The sequence below is a fragment of the Mytilus galloprovincialis genome, chromosome 2, assembly GCF_965363235.1.
Source record: "Mytilus galloprovincialis chromosome 2, xbMytGall1.hap1.1, whole genome shotgun sequence".
NCBI classification, from domain to species: Eukaryota; Metazoa; Mollusca; class Bivalvia; order Mytilida; family Mytilidae; genus Mytilus; species Mytilus galloprovincialis.
In genome coordinates this window covers 67,193,768-67,215,158 of record NC_134839.1, presented here as the reverse complement: position 1 = coordinate 67,215,158, position 21,391 = coordinate 67,193,768, and the positions used below count along the sequence as shown (strand labels likewise).

The 21,391-nt window shown below is 31.4% G+C and overlaps 1 protein-coding gene across 1 annotated transcript in view; it reads left to right on the top strand.

The window, feature by feature from the left end:
- Positions 1–2,489: 2,489 nt before the first annotated feature.
- The window catches only part of LOC143064177 (uncharacterized), a 47,107-nt gene continuing 28,205 nt past the window's right edge, over positions 2,490–21,391 (top strand). Inside the window, exons 1-8 of the mRNA XM_076236821.1 lie at positions 2,490–2,612; positions 5,376–5,437; positions 6,224–6,389; positions 6,811–7,125; positions 9,252–9,327; positions 11,479–11,531; positions 14,492–14,551; positions 16,349–16,414. Of these exons, the coding sequence (XP_076092936.1) occupies positions 5,405–5,437; positions 6,224–6,389; positions 6,811–7,125; positions 9,252–9,327; positions 11,479–11,531; positions 14,492–14,551; positions 16,349–16,414 (769 nt within the window). The 5' untranslated portion in view covers positions 2,490–2,612; positions 5,376–5,404. The remainder of the gene's footprint in view (positions 2,613–5,375; positions 5,438–6,223; positions 6,390–6,810; positions 7,126–9,251; positions 9,328–11,478; positions 11,532–14,491; positions 14,552–16,348; positions 16,415–21,391) is intronic.

Below are 21,391 nucleotides of genomic sequence, written 5' to 3'. Positions count from 1 at the left end.
TATTAATTTTTGTTAATGATGCAACATAGGTGATATTCGGTAAGATTAATGCTTTAACAGGAGTTATCGAACCTAACATAGTTAAATTTATTCCAATCTTTACATGATTGTTATATCTTTCGTGTTGTTGTCGGAAGTTTAACTTTTTACACTAATTTCTATTAAGTACAATCTATATTCTCAAAACTTTATCGGTTCTTGTGTCCCCATTATGATTTCAACTTTATTTTTACAGGTCTTGAAATTGCCGAGCCATATTCCCTCTGTTTTATTTTGATTAAACTTAAGACCTGAAAGTAATCCAAAAATTTCGATAATATAGTACATGAATCTTCCTGTCTTGAATTTAAAAATAAAGATAAAAACTTCTTGAATATTCCTAATAAAATGATTTAATGGTCGCATTTTTTTGCTACCAAAACACGCCAAAAAGAATTATGTAATAAGTAACAGTGTGTAAACATTGGCACAAGGTTACTTGTTGCGATCAACGAAAAATCGGTCATAAAAACAGATAACAATTGATATATAAACCAAGTTCAAGAAAATACCGTACATATATAACAATGGCAAGATTTGAATAAATACACTCATTATAGATACCACCATTTAGATAGTGTATGTCAGTGATAAAAGTGAAAACAAAAACAAAAATAAAAAAGGCCAAATAAAGTAAGAAATTATTGAGGATCAAACATTCCAAAAGGTTTAGCCAAGAACAGCTGAGGAAGTAATATATCAGAACGGCTTGCTTTATCTTTAATTTTTTTTTTTTTTTTAAATAAACTCAGGTTAATTCCATACCCAAGTAAATCAACTGTACCCATGGTTCGTGTTGCTTATTCTTTAGTTTTCTATGTTGTGTCATGTGTACTATTATTTGCCTGTTTGTCTATTTCATTTTTAGCCATGGCGTTGTCAGTTTATTTTCGATTAATGAGTTTGACTGTCTCTTTGGTATCTTTCGTCCCTTTTTTAATGATGTTTTCTGTATTTAATATCATGTTATTGTTGTTTGTAGTATTCATCAATAGTTAAATCATCACTATATTGAAACATGAATCCGCTTGCAACTTTGGAAAGGGATTAAAGTATTGGGTTGTATCTGAGAAATATTGGAGAAACATTTATTCTTAACAACGTTTAAGGTAATAGATTCTCAAGTACTTATACACTTTCAAAAGTATTGGTAGGTCGTTCCCGATGAAGCTTAATCTAGAAAAACGCTTTGAACACATCAACAAAACAAGAGATGATTGATTTTTTTTCTACAAAAATTTATTAATAATGATTTGAGACTTTGAAATCTAATGAACATTTCTTCGACTCCGAAAGTCGTCAAAGCAACATCGCTACCTGACACATTAAATTGTCATGATATCGATACCTACAGGAAAACAATAGGTCTCAAAGTCATCACACTGTTAGATGTGTTTCTCTCTCTTGTAAGAATCGTGTAAATGATTTGGTGGTTTTCAAGTGCAATTGTTGTTATTATGTGAGAGAGCCTTGTCTCACATCTGCTTGTCAATTAAAGCTAGGGAGATAAATCACGATTTTCCCGTGCACTCATGTGGTGTGTTAGCCGAAATACGAACATAGATCTCGTAAGGTCGCTACATACGGAAAAGCTATTGGCAATAGAAAATGGAAAGAAAATGATTCAATAGCAGTTCATTTCAGTAGATTTTAGGATGAAGGATGTTATTTAGCCATTGAAGCATGTAAAACATTATGAGTTTTTTTTAAATTTGACGTTTGACGTTTGATATGACTTAGATAAATGCAACAGTAGTACACCGTTGTTAAAAAGTTAAAAGATTCTAAAGACCTATCATCAGATTTCGCAATGTCTATATCATTTATGTTTTCATGAGTAAAAAAATCAATGCTTTTAAGTGAGAGGTTAAGCGCTATAAAACCAGGTTCAATCCACAATTTTCTACATATGAAAAATGCCTGTACCAAGTAAGGAATATGACAGTTGTCCATTTGTTTGATGTGTTTTGTCATTTGATTTTGCCATGTGATTAGGAACTTGCAGATTGAATTTTTCTCGGAGTTCAGACGAAACGTGCGTCTGGCGTACTAAATTATAATCCTGGTACCTTTGATAACTATGCAGTACTTTTGTGATTTTTCTTTTAAGTAATGAGGCAAAATCTGTGATATGAAAAATAAAAAAATGCCAAAAAATCGTATCAACTTCAACCATGACCTAGAAGAAAAAAGTGCAAATTTTTCAAGAACACTTTTGATTGAATAAATTTTATATAATAGTTGTATATGTCTTTTAAGCAAACGGTCATTTTGGAAATTATTCTCTACGACAAATTCAATTGATTTTCCCAATGAATGATTTCCCTTTAAATCACAAAATATTTTTTCTTTGTTCATTTTCGATCAATATCTTGATTTTTTGTCCAATTGCTATACAACAAATCGCTATTTTATTTTTAAATTTCTACTTGAACAAACAGTTAAATGACTCTATATCAATTTACTAGATTACACACTTTAAACTATAAAGTGTAGTAATGTTTTCATAAATAGGTAATGCAACTTACTGATTGCGTTATAAATTGTGAATGTGCAAGAAAAGACTTTTACAGGTTTGTATCAAAACTAATCTTTTTTTAATCGTTGTATCTAGGTTGAGCTGATTTACATTGTACATTTTAAAAAGAAATATTTGAATATAAGGTGAAAAAGTACTTTCGGTTTCAGTTTGTTTGCAAGGAACATTAACCCATACGTCAGATGTGCAGAAAACACCCAAAAATTACAAAATTGTACAAAGAGTTTGCTTATCGCCACATTCTTTATACAAACAATGTAACATGTTTACAGAATATAAAATATTTAAAATGATGTCCACGTGGTGTTTCAGCCATTTATAATTTCATATTCTACCATATTTGTTCATGTTTCTTCATGCATATGAAGTAATGCAAATGAGACACATAGTATACATCAATATGAGATTAATGCAATCAAACGAAAACCCGACAGACATCCAGAGGTCGAATAAAGTCTTAAAAAAGAAAACATTTCGGCTATGCAATGTGAAGCTTATACTAGTACTTTATTTTACATATATCCGAGATCTACAATCTACACCAAATTTGTAAAATTATATGCATTCAAAGACATAGTTGAAACAAAGCTAGACGAGCGTGTCACCTGAGATAGGAAGATAAACACTTGGCGTGAATCAAGCAGTTTTAATTATTTAAAAGGCAATTGCTACATTAGGAGCAACATAGGAAGAAGGGTTAATTAATTTATGTTATTAGTTAATGCAATTGATATGTGTTTAAAAAGAAAAAGAAATTTTATGAGTGGTAATTGGATGTTTTAATTTGTATCTACACAATACACAATTATATCATATGCTGGGTCGAGGCTGTAAAGATAATTGTTATGAAATGGTTTTGGTCACATCCAGCATCTCGAATTAGGGAAGTAAGGGGGGGGTTGAATTGAGAAAGATTTTCATTTCATACTTACCTGTAGTCTCTATTTACTTGATATAGAATATGTAACCTGAAACTTGAAGAAACGTAACGTCCATTCATTCAAAGACTTATGGCCTACAACTCAATACACGTAAACTAGTGTGTTTTGAATTAATACCAGAGCTACTTGCTGTTATAATTAACTAATATGGGATGAATCAATGTCATTCTAAAATCATAATTTTAAGTTTTATCTATATCTTTATAGTATAATGCTTGAAGTGCAAATTATATTGGTATAGATCAATAGTTTGGTAAAATGATGTGCACTTTGTCGCGATAATAATATTATCAGCCGCGTACCTACACCGTGCACAGTCCAAGGCAACAAGATAAAGCTATATCTCCTATAAAGAAAAACTATCAAACAAGATAAATACATCTGTTTTCACAATTTTGAAACCATATCAATCTATGATATTTATGGGGATAACTGTGTTAAAATTAAGGTACATATGGGCCTTTTTGCTTATACGGCATTGATAACACGTCAATATGTACAGTACAGACAAAACAAAGCATACTACTATTGGCATTAAATTATTTCCAATTTTTCATACTCTTGCGTTTTAAACTTACTATACGGCTAGGATTTTGTCAATTTTTGAAGATCATACAATGATCTGTAATTGAACATCCCTTTGTCCGTTGATCTCTGTGGCTAATTGTACCACTTAATAATTCTTATTTTTATAGTAATTGCATGGTTGGTTCATCGTTTTGTGTGGATGCTCTAGAATGTATATTCTATCTCGTTTCAGTTATTAGTTGTTTGCTCGTAATAATTGTCTTCTTCTAATATACACTTTCCGTTTGTCACATTTCAAAATGTTGCCCACGTGACGTCTATGGTATTTTTAGATTTCCGGTGTCTGCCATTTGTTTGTTATATGTTGGTTGTGTTTTACTTACATCTTAAAGTAGGAACGGACACTTTATTGCAGTTTTGAATAGCTCTGCGACGGCACTAACCTACCTATTGTTTACTCATTCTTTATGGTGATACTAAATCAATGCTTTTACGACTTTCAATGTCGATATTTCTTTAAAAAATGATATATTCTTTTTTAATTTATAGTTAATATTTAAAATAGATAAATCACAATAAAGCAACAACTTAGTAACAGTATTACAGGGAAAAATTACAAATATTGAACAATTACGTACGTTCTATGGCCTTTACACTATATCAGTCCAAGTCAAATTTAATTCATCAATTAATATTTTATGAGAGATAACAAAAAATCAAAATCAATGTTAAATAGTTAACTAGACTTTATAACTAAATGATGTCCAGAATTTTGCAATAGAGGAGGGGGCACCAACAAAGTATCGTTATGAGAAAAGTAAAAGAAAAAAAAAACGGAACACCAAGGAAAATTCAAAACTGAAAGTCCCTATTTAAATGGCAAAATATAAAGCTGAAACATATCAAACCCATGGATAACAATTATCATATTCCTGACTTGGTGCAGGCATTTTTTTTACGGGGAAAATGGTTTATTGAACATTGTTTAATAGATAGCTAAACCTCTCACTTGTTTGACTGTCGCATCAAAACAAACAGACATAATAGGTAGGAATAAGTCAAAATAGTAGAACAGCAGTCAATATTGTGATGATAATCTTAATCAATATAAAACCAAAAAATATGTGAATAAAAACAAAAACACATAAAGCTGAAGACGGATAAAAAGTCGACGAATTAACCATATGTGAATAATCATAAGGGGAAATTAAACCTCATGGGTATACGGAAGAGGAAAAAAAACACACGGTTAAAGTAAAATCGAAGGCTATATATCTGTTAAATCACACTAATTGATGTTCCAGTGAACTTTATCTTTTTCTTTACAGAGAGTTACACTGATCATTATAATGTAATCATGCTAGAAGAAATATGCATTATTTTCATAACGGTATGTAACAGTGAATTGTTATTTTTTAATGAATATATTTTTTGAGATATTCTTTTTTACATATCGTTGTAACTGGTAGTGACAATCAATTTAGGAATAAAATGATCGACTAAGCTAATGACGTTTTTTTAATAATCAGACTCTCAAAGCAATGCTAGTTTAATGTGAATTTAAACAAGATGACTGTTCATTCATTGCATTATCTTTCATAAACCAACACGTGTCTATATGGAAGACGGAATATCAAAAAGTAGCTGCGGAACTGTAGCTAGTAGGTCCTTATGATATTTTTGACAATTTCGGGTCAGAACAAATCAGAAAAGAACCATCAGAGAAACGGTTTCGCAATTACAAGAAAGGGTATACGTGGAAAACATATAATTATTATAGCATGAGTACCGTTTGGACTTGATGCGATCCACACCACCAATTTTCCTCTGCTTATTCTAAATAGATTATATGTTAAGAACATAGGTAAATTACGGTCACCGTAATTCAAAAAGATTGTGTTAACTGTGGTAGTTTTTCCCCGTTTGTATCATTTCCCACAATAACTCTTTGATGTTTATTTTAAAAGAGTTCGAAATGAAAGTTAGAAGTAAATGGCAATTCTATTTAAAAAATTACTATTGACAGTAAATAATTTTTTGTTAAATGCTAGCTCTTAACAAAACCATCTCTTTAACAGTTTTAACATATAATTTGAAGAAACAAAAAATAAAGATTATGAATAATGATTAATAATAGCAATGCTCATGTTGATATGATTTATTATTTATTTCTTAGATTTTGACCTGTTCTCTTGCATTCAATTTGTCATGTCCCGGTTCAGGGCAGTGGAATTCCAGAGCAGTTCTTTATTGTTCCGATCTGAATAAATACACATGCCTTTTAGATACTTCTAAAACCCTCTATACAGAGACATGTGATGGTTCTAGGAAGGAAACTGAAGGTATGGTTATAATTTTGTTGTTTTAATCTAAAATATTCATAATAAAATATAAAATAAAAAATACTTTGTTGTTTGTTTAGATTATTACTTTGTTTTTTTCGGATTTTGTCTATCCACATTTCATTGCATTGCAATGTAGATTAAAAATCCGGAAAAAAAGCACAGTTAACACATTTTTACATTTAGAAAAAAAAATGGTACTTATTTTTGTACTTTATAACTTACTTAAAAACTAATTTGACAGTCAACCAGATTCTGAATCCACATTTGTGTGTACTTATATTTTAATTTTATGAAAATGTGACTTATGTACCGTAAATTTTGCAAGTCGAAGGCTTTAACACACGTTTAGAACCATCACTATATTACCTGAAATAATCAACATATATTTTGTAACCATCAAATTACTATATTAAAATAGGATACAAGTCTACCATAAACAGGAACAACTTTGATACGGCAAAATGCAGGCCAGACAGGTTTCAGCCGATAGACTTTACAACAGTTGGAAACAGTGACTGTGTTTTCCAAAAGTTCAAATGTGCACAGGAAGGTCAAATTGCTGCACAAGAAATTAAGAAAAAAACTTCTTTGGTAGACACAAAATGCTTGTGTGATTACACGAAAGGATATTCGTTCATCAATTTACCGAAAGACAAATGCTACTGTAGTCCATTAGTTGATGATTGCTCTTGTTTCAGAGAGGTTTGTCCATCAGGGAAAACATTGTCACCAGGTGAGTCAATGCATCAGGAACAAAGGAAAGTCAGAACTTACAACCAGGTCAAGTTTTTTAAACTACTATCCCATTTCTGTAATACATTTACATTAATTCGACCTCAGTATCTGTATATAAGGCTGCTTTTAACGACTGTTTCATATATAATATAATTAGAATAACTATCTAGATAGTTTCCAACACTCCACTTTGTTTTTTCCATTTCCATTGCATTGCAATGAAATAAGTAAATATCAATAAATCAAAGATTTTTTGTCTTATCTTTATGTGCATATTAATGCAAAAGTTTAACACAACAATATGGAAGTACAACAGTTTAATCTTCCATCAAATAGCATAAACAGATAAACTACTTTTTTCCGTTACCAAGTAATATGTAGAATAATCGTTACTATGAAGATCTATAGATGATTGGTAACAGAATAACAGAACCATAACAAATTACCTTTGTATTAAGATGATAAAGAAAAACGATTTTTTAAAGAACGTATTTTACACTTAAATGATTGATGAATATGTGAATAATTATCATTATCATATACTCATTCAATTTTTGTCTATGTGTGTTACATTTTAGTGTTATGTCGTTGTTCTCCTCTTATATTTAATGCGTTTCCCTCGGTTTTAGTTTGTTACCGCGAATTTTGTTTTTTGTCCATGGATTTATGAGTTTTGAACAGCGGTACACTACTGTTGCCTTTATTCAACACTGTTTTAATGTGCAGGACATAGTTTTTAAACTTTCTTGAAACAATTAATACTTCAACGAAATATGATGTTTCAAGTCATATTTGATTCTTCAGATTTTTACCCTTGCATATTTGTAAAAAACAAAAAAACTAGATATCAATTTAATCAGCATCGATTTCAATTAATTATGAATGTGAAAACCTTGTATTAGATTATAATAATTTAAGGTTTAACCAAGTATACTCGGGCATATAATTTGATTTCATTTACTTCAAAAAATAGTTCTGAAAATTATTCTTGTTCAAATTCTGTTCAGTAATTTTAAAATCAATCGTCACTCTTCTCCCATCGTTATAGGCATGGTATAATCTGCACTCTTCTTTCAATAGTTTAATCTTATTATCGCGTTATAAATTTCTTGTTCAATATATTCATCGATCAATTGAACTTTCTGTTCGTTTGAATCTGCCATAAATCGGGAGTAATTTTATCTCCGTGCGGAATTAATTCCATTGACGTTTTTCTCGCATTTGCCTTTTCTCTTCTGGCTAATCATGGATTGGTTAAACCTGAGGTTCTGAGATTGAATATGTTGATTTAGTCCAATTTTTGTATATGTCGGCTTTATTTACGTTTTTTTTTTTTAAATATTCCAAAAAGCTCAGAAGGTAACGTTCTTATACTCCAAATTGGACAAAGTTGACGTGATAACAACATAGGCTGCGTTATGACACATACCAAAATGAACAGCAGTTCCATTTGATGTGGTATAATTTTTTAAAGTTTAACTAGTTACTGTCATTTGTGAAAACGTTCCGATAAATGATTTATAAAATATTATTTCAGTCATTTTAAAATGCAAATAACAAAAGATCTGATGAAAAGTACTGAAGTATCACACAGTATATGAATACAAAGTAATGTAACATATTATATTTATTATAAGAATGTGTAATGTTACACTTTAAATTGTTATCCGCTTTGTGCTTATTGTTGAGCTGAAACATGAAACATGATTTTATCTTAAAGACAGATAGATATAAATGTAAACTGTGACGGTGTCGTTTGCATTATTGTTTTGTACAGGGTTTGCATGCATTATTGTTTTGTGCAGGGTTTGCATGCATTATTGTTTTGTGCAGAATAGTACAGACTACAGTCTTTTTTACTGATCCAATAAATGAATGAACATGTAAATAATAATAAATATGTTAAGCACAATTTTAGTATAAAAATAGTATAATACTTGCACTCTTCATGTAAATTGATACACGACATTTACAAATCATTAAAGATATTTTTAAGAATTACGAACTACTTTGTGATGTGTAACTTCTTTTCTTTTAGTCATTAATTTGTTTAAAATAATAAATGTGTTTTGTATGTAGAATTACATATCACACATACAAATTATTGTTTAATACTCATTTCAGATTATCAATGCACTACCCAGATCGATATGAAAAACAGGAAGTGGAATTGTTCGAAAATCGCATCTGCCAATGACAGGTAAATAGTTATCAACGTGTTTTTTTCAACAGACTGTCGGCATTCCAATGGGAAACAATTGTGCCCCTCTTCTTACCGACTTGTTTCTTTATTATTATGAGGCTGAACTCATACAGGAACTTCTTAGGAAGAAAGATAAGAAGTTAGCAATATCCTTTAACTCTACTTTCCGCACTAAATAATTCAAAATTTGGTGACTATGTTGAACGCATCTATCCCATTGAACTGAACTAGAGATAAAGGATACAACAGATACAGTTAAGTCGGCCTCATATCTTGACTTACATATAGATTTTGACAATGAGGGTCGGTTGAAATCAAAACTTTAAGACAAAAGAGATGATTTCAGCTTTCCAATTGTTAACTTTCCATTTCTAAGTAGCAACATTCCAGCAGCACCTCAATCAATCTCCCAATCGATACGATATTCCCGTGCTTACATTTCCTATTATGATTTTCTTGATAGAGGGTTGCTGCTCACAAGGAAGCTATTAAACCAACAGTTCCAAATGGTGAAGTTGAAATCATCCATTCGTAAATTTTATGGACGCCATCACGAGTTGGTTGACCGTTATGGAATAACCGTTTCACAAATGATATCGTACATGTTCCTTACGTCGTAAATACAATCCCCTTCCCTTTCATGAATGTGACCTACCGAATTAGGCTATTTACCGGATTTGTAATAACATAAGCAACACGACGAGTGCAACATGTGGAGCGGGATCCGCTTACCATTCTGGAGCACCTGAGATCACCCCTAGTTTTTGATGGGGTTCGTGTTCCTTATTCTTTCGTTTTCTATGTTGTGTCATGTGTTCTATTGTTTGTCTGTTTGTTTTCTTTCATTTTTAGCCATGGCGTTGTCGGTTTTTTTTTCTCGATTTTTCGAGTTTGACTGTCCCTCTGGTATCTTTCGTCCCTCTTTAAGAATGCAAACCAAGATCCTCTCATAGGCACAATAAGGTCAGAAACGAAAGAACCAACCACGTAGTAATTCCGATTTTGTATAAAATTGCCTGCTAGAGATATTAACAGCAAACTTGTTTTTGAAAAAAACATTATTATAAAGAGATAACAAGTAAATGAAATCAACAAAGTACTGAGAAACTGCAAGCTGGCAAATGATTACTTCGAGGACAAACAATCCACTATCACTACTATCAAACTAGTGATAAAGATTCCAAAATCTTTCTTGATATAAACTTACACAATTTTTGCACAAATTGTTCAAAATATTCAAAATACAAAGCTGTCAGTTTGCATATTTTTCATTCTTTTTTGTTATCCCTTAACTGGATTATGAATTGGAAAATTCCTAAGTAAATGTCAATGAGAAAGGAAGCTTTTACACAAAGATTCAGAAAAGACAGCTTGTGGGCAATATTTGTTTTTATACATTGGGACTTGGTTGATAGTTGTCTCATTAGCAATCGTATCACATCTTCATATTTATATCAAACACAAAACCAACCTGATTGATATTCAGATATATACGCATGCCTTCTTTCACTCTAATATGAATTCGCACACACTTAAACTCTTGTCTACTAAAATTGCTTGAAATGATGTAATATTTGATATCGGGAAAAAATTCCACAAAACCTTTTATATTTGATTTGTTTATGCCCTTCCGCTATGCAATCTATGGGCAAATATATCTATTTTTTCAAATCTATTTGAGTTTTAATTAGACTGTGAAATTGAAATGTTTTCAAAACACTTCAAGCTTTCTCTGCTATTGAATCATACATGCCTGCTTTTGGTATATTTGTTCTATCATCTTACCATGTAGAGTCGACATTAATTAAAACACCGCTTTTCATCAACAAAGACTTACACCAACATCTGTCTCCTTCTCCTTCTAGAGTCAAAGGGCTTATGAAAACTCATACTTTTCTTTGATATTTGTGAGTAAATTTATGAAAAGGTATATAATATTAGATTAAATTCTCGGGACAAGCTCCTCGCACTAGACTTCATAGTACATACCTTTTCATAGACTAACTTTTACTGACACCTGTTTTGCCTCTAACAAGTCATTTGGGAAAAGTTTACACCAATACCTCAAAGTCTAATTTTCTTCACGTGGGTAAGTGTAGCAATGAGCAATTTAATATCTGAGTATTATTGTGTTACTTTTTATTTCAGTCAAAACGGCGATCAAGTTCAACAATCTATCAAGGATATTGACCAAAAAAATGGTAAATAATATAATAAAGACAAGGGAGAAAATACTTCAACAATATTCCTAATCACTATTCGTTCGCCACTACTGGACATCAAAAAGGTCCACGTAAAATTTTGACGCCAACTTATAAAATATCTGAAGCGTTAAAGTATCGAAAGATTTTTGTATGACGTCAATTTTTCAAGAGGTGCAAATTTTCGGTAAAAGCGGCGCAGATTTCCAAAAAGCGATAAGGTCTATGTTAAAGTATTTCATAAAACCTGATATCTAGAAGAGCAAATTGCATTATGTTAAAAAAAACCATAAAGACTTATAAGACATATTTGGAAGCATTTAAATGCCTAGAAGTGACACACAACTGCTAGTTTGATATTTGGTGTCAAAATATAAGTAATTATCCCAAAACATTTAAGGGACATTCTTAATCAAAACCGAGTTCTAATTGAGCATCAATCACCGACAAATAGCTGCGATCTCCTAAACTAACCCCTTTTAATAGATAGGACATTTTGACCTTGCTTACAAATTAATTATCTTTTAGATGATTTGATTCCGAAATTTGAATGAGATATAAGCATAAATAATTTTTTAAATATTACTAAATCACATTACATATCATTTTTTATACTTCATTTTCGGACAATTGTTATTATCTTATCTCCTATACATTTCTAGGAATATGACTGCTTAAAAGCGTCCACGTGGAGACGGTGTATATTTGATATTAGGTTAGTAGGGAGGCGGGGCTTATTTCATACACGGTTAGTAGTGGATCTACGTCCCTTTATATAACCAGGTTTAATCCACCATTTTCTACATTTGAAAATGCCTGTACCAAGTCAGATATATGACAGTTTTTGTCCATTCGTTTTTGATGCGTTTTGTTATTTGATGTTGCCATGTGATTATGGACTTTCCCAATTGATCTTCCTCTAAGTTCAGTATTTTTGTGATTTTACTTTTTTCCATATTAGGTAAGAAGGGAGACGGGGCTTATTTCATACACGGTTAGTAGTTGTGTTGTGTCCCGTTATAAAAACAAAACGGTTCTGAGAAAAATCTTAAAGGTTTCAACAGACGAAGAAATTGATGTTTAGGATTGAAATAAATTCATAAAACACATTTAAACCTATTAAGTTGTTATTGCTGGCATCTGTTTTTATAGGATCAATGAAAGTACTTTCTAAATGCTAACAGTATTGAAGACTAGGCTTGCTCATTTTGATAGGTCACTAGTCTAAATTTCACACTAAAGATAGTCGGTAAAATAAATTCGTTACATAGTGTGCTAGTGACCTAATACGGTATATATGGGGTCAGTAAATTCCATATGGGAATTCGAGCTTCGTTTTACTGACCCCAAATATACCGTATTGGGTCACTAGCACACTATGTAACTAATAATCTCCTTTTCAACGGTGATATTATCTTTCTTTCTAAGACATACTACCTAAATTCTAAACTTTTATGAATTATATTCAAAACTGCATAATACAAGTACATATTTTAAGTAACATAGTAAATAAACTCATCATAGATACAAGGACTAAATGCCAGACGCGCGTTTCGTCTTCAAAAGAGTCATCAGTGACGCTCGAATCCAAAAAAAGTTCAAAAGTAAGTTGATCCAAGTTATATTTCATCTTGGTGGCAGTTCCGATACGTTTTTTTTTTATATTTAGAAGAATGAGAAACAGGTGCAGTAGTTTTCTTTACGCTGAATTGCTTTTTTATGCAAAATCGTTACTAATGTACGTTATCGTACCAAATGACTTTAAATAATACTTTATCGAGTGAGTTTGTACATCAGTTTGTATAATACATCACCTAAAACCTCATTATTATTACAATTCTGCAACTATTATTTGCAACAAAATAAATAATGTTCAAAGTTTCATAATTCATATTCCATTTTATTGATTAGTTATAAAAAAAAGATTGTGTGAAGAGTAATATGCATATTAGCAATATTGGCTCCATTATTCATCAATATCTTCTCGTATGTGTGCTACTTAACATTTTTGATTTTGATTTGTTTTTTTGATTTGTTTTTTGATTTTGATTGGATTGGCCTAATTTTGCATATACATTAAGATGTATATAAACAGATATGTTATGCTTAGTTCAACGGCTAATATCAAAAACCTAAAAAGTACAGAACAAAAGGGAATAAGATAAAACAAAAACATACCAGTTTTACCTGTTTAAAGACTGATTTTGGACGAAAGTTACGTTCTTATATCCTATTTGATAGTAATGTTGATAAAAAATACCAGAAATCATTGGTCAAACAACACATAATATCATTGTCCCCAAAACAAAATATAATGCTAGAAAAAATACCTGAGGGTCATTCAAACGCATAAGACGAAAATAAACTGACAACGCCATGGCTAAAATAAAAAGAGAAAAACAAACAAACAAACGGACAAACAGACAATTTATAGTATTCAAAACACTACATAGAAAACCATAGACCGAGCAACACAAACCCAACTAAAAAGTGCTTGAAATAGTATTGATATAACCTTTGAAGTATTATTATAAGTATAATACATCCATGATCACGCTTTTAAACTTGGGATGTACCAAAAAAGGGGATAGTCCTTTTTCTCGTAACAGGTAAAAGTCTGCAATCAAGTCTTTTAATATGGACTACAACAAAAAGGAAACGAAAAAGAAAATTAACATGCAGAATAGCAAATACATTATATTTCTATACACCTACTGCTGTTTTCATTTCAACTTTTTTAGTATTTCATAATTTTAGTATACAATACATGAATTTTTTAATTCCATTAAAGTTTTACTTATGTAATATGTCAAGAATTCTCATTGTATGAATTGTAGAAAAAATGCAGTTTAAATAATTCAACGCAATGAAACATTTAATAAAGCTACCAGAAGAAATCATTTCATCCATTTATTTATGATCAAATATTAACAAAATTGCTTAAATGTTTTACAATGTAGAAGTACGGTCTAGAATAGCAGTACAAGTGATTGTCCCGATTTTAGTGTCCATAATGACAGGTAAGTTTCATATTTGTCTTAAAAAATACATTTTTACATGTATACGATGTATATGAAAGGTATAGTTATAAATGGAGCAGTATACCAATGTCAGGTTAAAAAATATTTAGTCAATGTTATAATTATCAATCGTTGAAATAAAACAATTTCGAGGGATCAAAATGATAAAAAACATGATGTTAACCAGGGTAGGCATATCTTATAATTGATAAAAACCCTTTGTATGTCTGATTCTAAATTGATATCATGTTGCAAATGACAAATGGCAAAACCAGTAATAGAATCATAATATAGTTGTCTCATTGGCACTCACACCACATCATCCTATATCTGTATAGAATTTATCGTATATGAAACATGCCTGGAATATTTCAAGATACACGTACAAGACAATACGACGATTACCAAATCCGTAGTGTCAACCATAGCAATTTTGATAACATTAAAGGATCCATTATTGCTCCTTGATGTGTTAATTGTCTTTTTCCTCCTCATGAAAACGTAAGAGTGGTAATAAGTTAACGATTCTTATCAATTGAAAAGAAATCTGCAAAATTAATGCACCATCATTATTTTATTATGTAGTTTTAAATCGTCCATATATAGATATAGGAAGATGTGGTGTGAGTGCCAATGAGACAACTCTCCATCCAAATAACAATTTATAAAAGTAAACCATTATAGGTCAATGTACGGCCATCAACACGGAGCCTTGGCTCACACCGAACAAAAAGCTATAAAGGGCCCAAAAATTACTAGTGTAAAACCATTCAAACGCGAAAACCAACGGTCTAATCTATATAAAAAACGAGAAACGAGAAACACGTTTAAAAACATAAACAAACGACAACTACTGTACATCAGAACCTGACTTAGGACAGGTGCAAAAATTTGCAGCGGGATATATTCATGGATTTTTTGGACAAGAATAACAAATAGCAAACAAAAAAAAGTATTCACCCCTGAAAAAATGAAAGATAAATTCAATGAAAAATTAGTGTCCTATAAAAATTGGACATTTTGTGGGAAATTCTCAAACCATTAGGACTGGAACATGTCTAATAGTGTTTCAAAGTCACGACGTTCAAGTCACACTACCATTTGCATAAAAGGCATTTCTAGATCAAGTTTATGTCAACATTATATATGGCTAAGATCAACACACTCGGAAAATTGCAAGGCTTATTCTTTTAAACTTGTAACAGGGAATGACAGTCATTGGGTTTTGGCTTTTTTTTGTATTCTTCACAACAATGTTTGAGATTGTTATGACATTATTTGAGTAACGTTAATAATTCAGACTTTATTGGTAGTACATTAATGTTCAATCATTGATGATACATTAATGTTAAAACATGAAATGGCTGTTAATGTAGACATTATTATGACTGTTACTTAGCGCTAAAATCACTATATATTCTTATTTTGGAATTTTGGAAACAAATATCTCTAGATGATAAAGATAACACGTAAACATATTTTTCTTATCGGCAACTCAAGATAAAAAACATTAGTCTTCAATTATATTTTAGTCTATAGTAGTGTATAAACACACTTGTTGCGGATACACGATTATCCAGGTGAGAGACACATGCTCTTTAAGCCTCTAATTATGACTTGGCTTCTGAATTTTACACTCATCGGACGCATAACGATCATTTATTATTTGTTTATTGTTTTTTTACTTGTTTTGTCTCTGCCTTTATTTACAATTTCAATTTTCAAGCTTTAATGTTCCAATTACATGCGTCGTTTAAAACAGAAACAAATAATCTTAGTTACTTAATTACACTTCAGGTCTACTAATTTGGTGCTGGAAAACATCGAAGTTAGACAAAGTTAAAAAACAGATTATACGTTTAGGTATAGTATATGTTTTGAACACATCCATGAGAACAAAGAAATCATAATTGAATGTGTACGCTAACGAATTTTAATGAAAAGTTTCGAGAATGTTCAACTTTTTCATGTTTTTGCATTCAATTCCTAGACCTCATTTTCGTTTTTTATTCTCTTGCATGTCGATGCTTGGTTTTAAAAAAAAATGTTTCGAGAAGCATGAAACATTGGTGTTAACTAAGAAATAAATCTTGATTGGTTTACATACAATAATTTTAATGGAATTTATTTTGCTAAAGTCTATGAATCTACCCTTCTATATTAAAATTCCCAAATGAAAATGTAAGGTAAATGTCAATAAGACAGCAATTTAACGACAAATAACTATTCTTATTTTGGCAAAAGCATTGATATCATTATGCAAATATAGCATAAAAGCGAAACAAATCTTCAATTTAAAAGAGAAAAGAGATGAGTGAAGAAATGCAAATGAATACTTATTTCATCAGATTTTTTCAATAAGAAAGGCAAAGAAAGTATCAAGTACAATACAAACGAGGAGCAAAAGATACCAGAGAGACATTCAAACTCATAGATCAAAAGTAAACTGATAACGCCCATGTTAAAAAAGAAAAAAACAACAGAAAAATAATAGTACATACGACTCATAATAGAAAACTAAGACTAAGCATCACAAACCCAACCAAAATCTGGGGGTGATCTCGTGCTCCAGAAGGGTAAGCAGTTTCCTTCATATGTGGCACCAGTCATTAGAATAAAATCGACAGACAACACCATAGTCGAAAGAAAACAGAAAAACAACGTTCCATAGACCACTACACTGGGTCCTGGTGATAAGCGACATTTACACATTCGGTGATAAGTTGCATTTAGTTATGACAATGATCAACCATAAAGAACTGTCTATGGAGGACATACAGAAAAAAAAACCCACACAATTCAATATAGTATCAAATGGCAATAAGTCTAAATTGAAATCAACGTTCAAATCTATGATTGCGTTGGATAAAAACCGCAATTTTTATACGTGTGCATGTAAAACAAATTTCGTTGTAGAGGGGCCTAAATACAGCACAAACAACATTTTGCAAAAGACCAAAAAAGTGAAAAAGTATATTTTAACAAAACGCATTTGACTTACACGTAGAACAACTGATGTTCTTTAACCCTGCTGACTGCCATTGACGGTTGCCAAATAAATTGATCACAAGTAGGCGAGTGTAATATTTGAAAAAAGACGTATTTAAGGACTTTAATGCACCCACCTAACACACGGCTAATTTCTTTTTTAAATGAAAGAATAATGATTTAACTTTGATTTTTGCCCGGTCGTCACAAAATCGTACGGTGCAGTTTTTGTAAAATTGACGTTTATTTCAGAAATTAGTTGAAAATTATATAATTACGACATGTTTTTCAAGCAAAAGAAATTCGTCGTTTCTCTTCTTTGAGACAGAATAATTAAGTGAATTAGATTCTTAAAATAATGAAAAACAATATTTACAACTATAACTCCGCATGCTTTTGCATTCCTTCTAAATATTTAACATTTTGTACGAAAATGTTCATAATCCTGACCTTTTCGGATCTACAATTAAATTTTTTATTAAATGCTTTTGCACTCTATCCGTTTTAGAACACACCAAATCAGTCATCAGTTACCTTTTTTTCATTCAAGATCAAGACTTTATCTCAATATTTCTTAAAATCACGAATCTCTGTAATTTTATGATGTTGGGTAACATCACTATAGTTTCCGGAATCCCTCATCTATTTCGTTATCGTTTTTTACTGAATATATTAGTCGATTTCCGTGTACTTAATAGTGCTATTAGAGTACGATAAATCATATTTAAACGGTTCTATTTCTATCTTGAACTTCAGTGTAGCTTAAATAGATATAAAATCGTCCGAAATTAAGATCAAATCAAAGTAAAACATAGTTTTTGAGTTCTGTAGAATTCACTCATTTCTAAAAAAGGAATCGTATCGGAAAATTGTAGAAAATCTTCCGAGTCGTGTCAAATTTTCACAGTCCAGTTCACAATGAAACCCTTCCTATGCTTAAGAGCTAAAACTATCCATTGATTGACACAGATGCATAGTCTGTCATGTATTTACTACATAGAAACTATGTAGTTAAACACTTAAATGAAGATACAGTTGTATTGCAGCAGTGGGAAAACGAAAAGATGAAGTTTACAGAAGACTGGTCGATGAATATGAAAAAAATGAAAACATTCCATTTGAAAATACAAAATATCATAAGAGTTGCTTTAAATATTTCAAAAGTAAGCACAACCTATCATCTCCTGTTTTGTCTGTACAAAGACTTTGTACTACATGTACCAATTCTACCGACCAGTCTCTTCTCATATATCAATGAGGGCAGTAGATCTACAACTCATTCTGATTTGTCTGTTTATATATTTTGCAAATGTATAAAGCATATAAGCAAGTTACACAACTTCATAAGGTATCCTCTGAGTAGAAAACTCAAGCTTTATTGAGTGTTAATACATATATCCTACAATATATAAAAAAGAAGATGTGGTATGATTGCCAATGTGACAACTATCCATAAAAGACCAAAATGACACAAACATTAACAACTATAGGTCACCGTACGGTCTTCAACAATGAGCAAAGCCCATACCGCATAGTCAACTTTAAATGGCCCCGATAAGACAATGTAAAACAATTCAAACGAGAAAACTAACGGCCTTATTTATGTAAAAAAAATAACGAAAAACAACTATGTAACACATAAACAAACGACAACCACTGAATTACAGGCTCCTGACTTGGGACAGGCACATACGTAAATAATGTTGCGGGGTTAAACATGTTAGCGGGATCCCAACCCTCCCCTAACCTGGGACAGTGGTATAACAGTACAACATAAGAACGAACTATAAAAATCAGTTGAAAAAGGCTTAACTCATCAGATGGACAAAAATAAAAGTGGACGTAATGATCTGATTTACAAAATAACTCATGATAATTTTAATATTAAATCTTTATACCATCGAGCTTGCATCGCTTAATATTTGCTACAAAATTTGAAGTCGGAAAGTAAAGAGCTATTTTATTCTGATCATAAAACAGCTTTTACTAACATTTCGACGATTAAAGATGGCGTGCTCTAGTACACAATGAAGTATTCTGGTTAACAACTTTAATTACTTGATCAGTTAACCGGGCTTAATTTATGCCCGAGGATCGCCGCCGGGAAAACTACATAACATATTATCAGCTTCAACAAATATTAAAAATATATGGTCAATTTATAGTTATAATGTACATGTATGTATACAGCCTAAACAAGGCCAAGGTACATCCAATATTGTATACAGTAGCTCTATCATTTTGTCTTATTCTTTTTAACTCTTTTTCATTTAGATTTAGCATTACAAATGCACCGTATTTATGGACACACCTTAACAAGTTTGACTGATCAACAGATTAGAAAAATTGAAAATGGGGCATACATTCTACATGGCATTATTTTTCTTCTGGGGGTCAAAATTTTATCCAAGACAATGTCGACCTAACTACAGAAACAATAAAAGTTTTCCGTATGACTTTGGTTGGTTGAAAGGCAACATTGGTCCGGTATGATGTTATCCAACTTTCTACAAGATTTGATCTGTTCACGCAGGGGGAGGGTTGAGATTGCAAAAACATGTTTAACCCCGCCACAATTTTGCGCTTGTCCCAAGTCAGGAGCCTCTGTCCTTTCTTATTTTTGTATGATTTTTTGTTTTAATTTCTTGAGTATATTTCGAAGCTTAGTGTGACGTCCATTATCAGTTCAAACTAGTACATTTTTGTTTAGGGGCCAGTTGAAGAACGCATCCGTGTTTGGGAGTTTCTTGTTGCATTGATGACCCATTGGTGGCCTTCGGCCGTTGCCTGCTTTTTGAACGGGTTGGTGTCTCTTTGACAAATCCCTCATGTCCATTTCCAATTTTTAATTCAATCTGTATATAGTAGATCTTGTGTCCGCTTTGAGCAAAACCTCTGCTGTACTGGTATATGCCCATGCCAAGGAAGTTGTCTTTGTATGGATCGATAAGAATAATGAGATTACAAGTTAAAATGAAGCTATAATAATTCGATATTGCAATATTCCGACACCTAAATGGTCCTATATCCCATTGGTCCGACGTTTCGATCATTTAGGTTATAAATACGCTAACGGGATTTTAACATAAGAAAGCCAAATAAAAGGTTCAACATTAGAATAACCTTGTCCTCCGTTTGAAGCAGTGAAACAATATATGAAAAAAGTAATACGTAGTGCCAAAGTAGCCGAAGGTCATCACTAGCGTAATTTAAAAAAGTACAAACTCCTTTGTCAAGTGTTGTTTGATTGATAAGATATCTCAAGATACACGGCGGCCGACTAAAATTGTCAATTTGTTGATATAAATATACTAGTAGCACTTTACTCATTTTAGTTTTAGTAATGTTAGTTAGTACTCTTATCATATCTGATTTAGTGATGTAAATGAAATTGCGGTATGATCCAGACTCAACATATTGCACTACAATAATAAAAAAAAAATCCGCCCTATGGTTGTCTGATCTTGAAGCGGTTGGTAGGCTTTCAAACTAACAGGAGACCATACGCTTCCTCAATTTTAATGTACAGCTCATCATGGGACTTTCTAAACAATTAAAAATACGTCATATGATATATTTTCCCCTTGCTTCAAATATTTTGTTTCGGATTATTTATATCGAATTTGCAGATATATGTTTGTAAATACGTGCAATCAAATGATATGGAGGTATTATAAGATTTAGATAATGCAAGGGCGACTACAGATACATTTGTGTGACTTAATGGTTGATTTTCAAAGACTCCGAGAGAAAACGTTACGTAACATGCGTTACCGTTAAAATCAACCAAAATTAATTAATACTATGATAGAAATATATTTTCCCAACAGTAATACAGCATTCCTATAAAAT